General features: G+C 53.3%; 1 protein-coding gene across 1 annotated transcript; it reads left to right on the top strand.

Annotated features, from left to right (window-relative positions):
* Positions 1-927: 927 nt before the first annotated feature.
* On the top strand, positions 928-2,501 carry J4E88_003545 (uncharacterized protein; the record flags this gene model as incomplete). Its single annotated transcript, XM_049397195.1, has 4 exons — positions 928-932; positions 955-1,453; positions 1,502-1,880; positions 1,930-2,501. The coding sequence occupies 4 exons, from the start codon at positions 928-930 to the stop codon at positions 2,499-2,501; spliced, it is 1,455 nt and encodes a 484-aa protein (XP_049256583.1).
* Between the last annotated feature and the right edge of the window lie 338 nt (positions 2,502-2,839).

The raw sequence follows: 2,839 nt of genomic DNA, 5'->3' as shown, positions 1-2,839 counted from the left end.
CAAGGCTCGGACCTCGCACGGTGAAACGCATTTGAGTCTCTTACCTTTCTACTGGCTCAATCGAGGAATGAACATCCCTGGGGCGACCAATGATGGCGCGCTTTTGCAAACATTCGGTTTGGAGCGAGGGACTGACAGCAAGCTAGCGGTTCAGTATGCTAGATAGCCCGATGCTGCGTGTATTCCAACAGGAAAACGCTGGGTTATATGATGACTATCGCGCTGACCGGCGTTATGTCGCAGTCGATCTTCTAACCTTCAACGATATACCTCGCCTTCGTCTCTAAGAAGGAGGCCCTGGTACTAAGGGAACAGAGGAAGCGTGATGGCCGAAGAGGTAAGAGTGAACTGTCGACATCGTGTTTGGTATCGACCGAGCGGCGGATGAATGACCCTCGTGGAATGCGTGTTCCGTACGATGACGTTATCTCCAAGAGCCTCCTGTCGATCGAGACCGTAGGCAACTGTCGCGCAACGTCCAAAGAGGCGACCTGCCGTGAACGAAGTCAGAGGAATCCACCGTCGTAGGACCCTGGTTTGAGGATGGCTGAAGACTGCGTGCTCTTTCAGAGTGTCAAAGTTGCGGAGTGACCCGCCAAGGAGACCTCGACGGGTGGCTCCGGCGATGGCTCGTGCACCTTCTACGCGTCTTCCGCGCCGGTGCATGCAGGCGCGCCCTTGACCCTCATAAACATGAGGTCGCATTCAACAGCAATTGATACCGACAATGAGTTCACACTCAAAGCCGCTCCCCGACATGTTAATCGACGCCACGCCTGTAAGCCCTCACGAGAGGCATACCGTCAAGCATGGGCATGGAAAGCAGCCCATGTTATCGTCTTCCTACGTTGCGTCATGGGCATGGCATAGCGACGGTATAAAACGCTCTTCTCGGGATTGTTGCTTTCGCGAACTACACCCCACAATATGCGGTATCTAACGCGTAACGTCGAGACCCGCTTGGCGCCAGCACGGTACTCAGCTGCAAAACTCGAATTGCGATACTCCGCGTCTGGCCATCGATCCGGAACAGTCGCGTGCCCTGGTCGCATGGAAGATGAAGTCATCCTTGCTGCTGTTCATCGCAGGCCTCAGCTCAGTAGCTCTGGCTAATGCTGGAACACCTAGCGGAGAAAGCCAAGCCCATGCCACTAGCAACACACCGAACGCCGACGAAGTCCACATCGCTATGGACAATGCGCAAGCCGCGCAAGATCCTTTGATGATGGGTGCGATGCCACCAAGCGACAACGGCGCCTCGCCCCGCCACCGACGGGAGAAGCTACAGCTGCTGAAGAGAATGGACACGAGGAGCGGTGAATGGGGAACGAGCCACCCGCGTTACAGGCTCCTCGAAGCGCTATGGGCATATACGAGGTACCGCGAACGCCACATGGCTGAGCTGGATCGCTGGCGGAGTATGTACAAGAGCGTCAGCAAGAAGCAGAAGAAGGTCGGTCGCACGTGCGCGTTGTGATACCAGTCGCTCACAATGAAGCAGACATTGGAGAACACCGTCGGCTACACGAAGAAGCTCGATGAACTCGAAGAGCTCATCTACGTGAATGCAGCAGTATCCAAGATTATAGCAATGCACGCCATGAAGTTCTATGGCATCGGCCAGGAAGAACTGAACGAGCACATGAAGAAGGCAGAGCAGGACAAGCGCCAAGCAGACAAGTTCGCAACAGCCCAAACGTTGAAGCATTACGTACGCGACTGGGCCGACGAAGGTCTCAAAGAAAGAAACGAAGCGTTCCCATGCATACTGAGCACATTGAGCGCCATCAAAGCCGAGTCAGGCGAGAGCGCACCGCTCAAGGTACTGCTTCCAGGCTCTGGGGTCGGCCGGCTAGGCCATGATGTCGCCAATCTCGGAGGTAAGTGTCGCGCGCAAAAGCAGAAGAGCGTCGACTGACGCAGAGACAGGCTTCGAGGTCACGATCAATGAGTGGTCGATGTTCATGAACGTCGGCTACCGGTACATGGAAGCGCAAAAGGATGCGCACGCGGTGACCATACACCCATTCATCGACGGAATGTCGCACCATGCTACGAAGGCCGACATGACCCGGAGTGTAACGGTGCCCAACATCGCCCCCAACCCTGGTGTTCTGCTCGTCGAGGGCGACTTCAACACCGCATTCAACGATCAACCAGGTCACTACGACATCATCGTCACCCATTTCTTCATCGACACGGCGCGCAACCTCATGGCCTATTTCGACACTATCCAGAGGCTACTGAAGCCCGGTGGTAAATGGATCAACTTCGGCCCACTCCTGTACGGCACCGGGCCTTTCGTGCAGCTGAGCTTGGAGGAGATTGTCGACGTTGTTGAAGAGATGGGCTTTGAGTTCGAGGATCTGGGCGACGAGTGCGGCGACCTGACGTTCGAGGGCAAGAAGGTTCGGAGTAAAGAGGCAGAGTACGGGTTCAACCGGAGAGCGTTGACGCGCTACGCATACCTGGCGCAGGTTTGGATAGTGAAGAAGGTGTGAGCTGTCGCGTCGCATCGCGTCGCTCGCCTTGCTGCGCACATATCTCGAGAAACAGTAGATAGTGTATACGCACTTCCGCAACAGCCTATATATATTTACAAGTTGTAATCTATAGTAGATTATCTTAGATAATCTACTAACCTATATTAGTTAGGCTAAGGTAGCGTTACTTACTGTACAGAGATTAATAAACAATTTGTCTAAATAGCTAAGCTATCTAGTATAACTAAGTACAGCGTAGCTTACGTTAGAGACTCTAGTTACCTAGATAGAACTAGAAAACTACCTACTTTCTTATAATCTTTCTTTCTCTTACTCTAAAATTAATAATTCTTCTA

The sequence above is a fragment of the Alternaria novae-zelandiae genome (genome assembly GCF_023758075.1).
Source record: "Alternaria novae-zelandiae strain BMP 2774 chromosome Unknown scaffold_6, whole genome shotgun sequence".
Lineage (NCBI taxonomy): Eukaryota > Fungi > Ascomycota > Dothideomycetes > Pleosporales > Pleosporaceae > Alternaria > Alternaria novae-zelandiae.
This window is presented reverse-complemented; position numbering and strand designations above follow the sequence as displayed.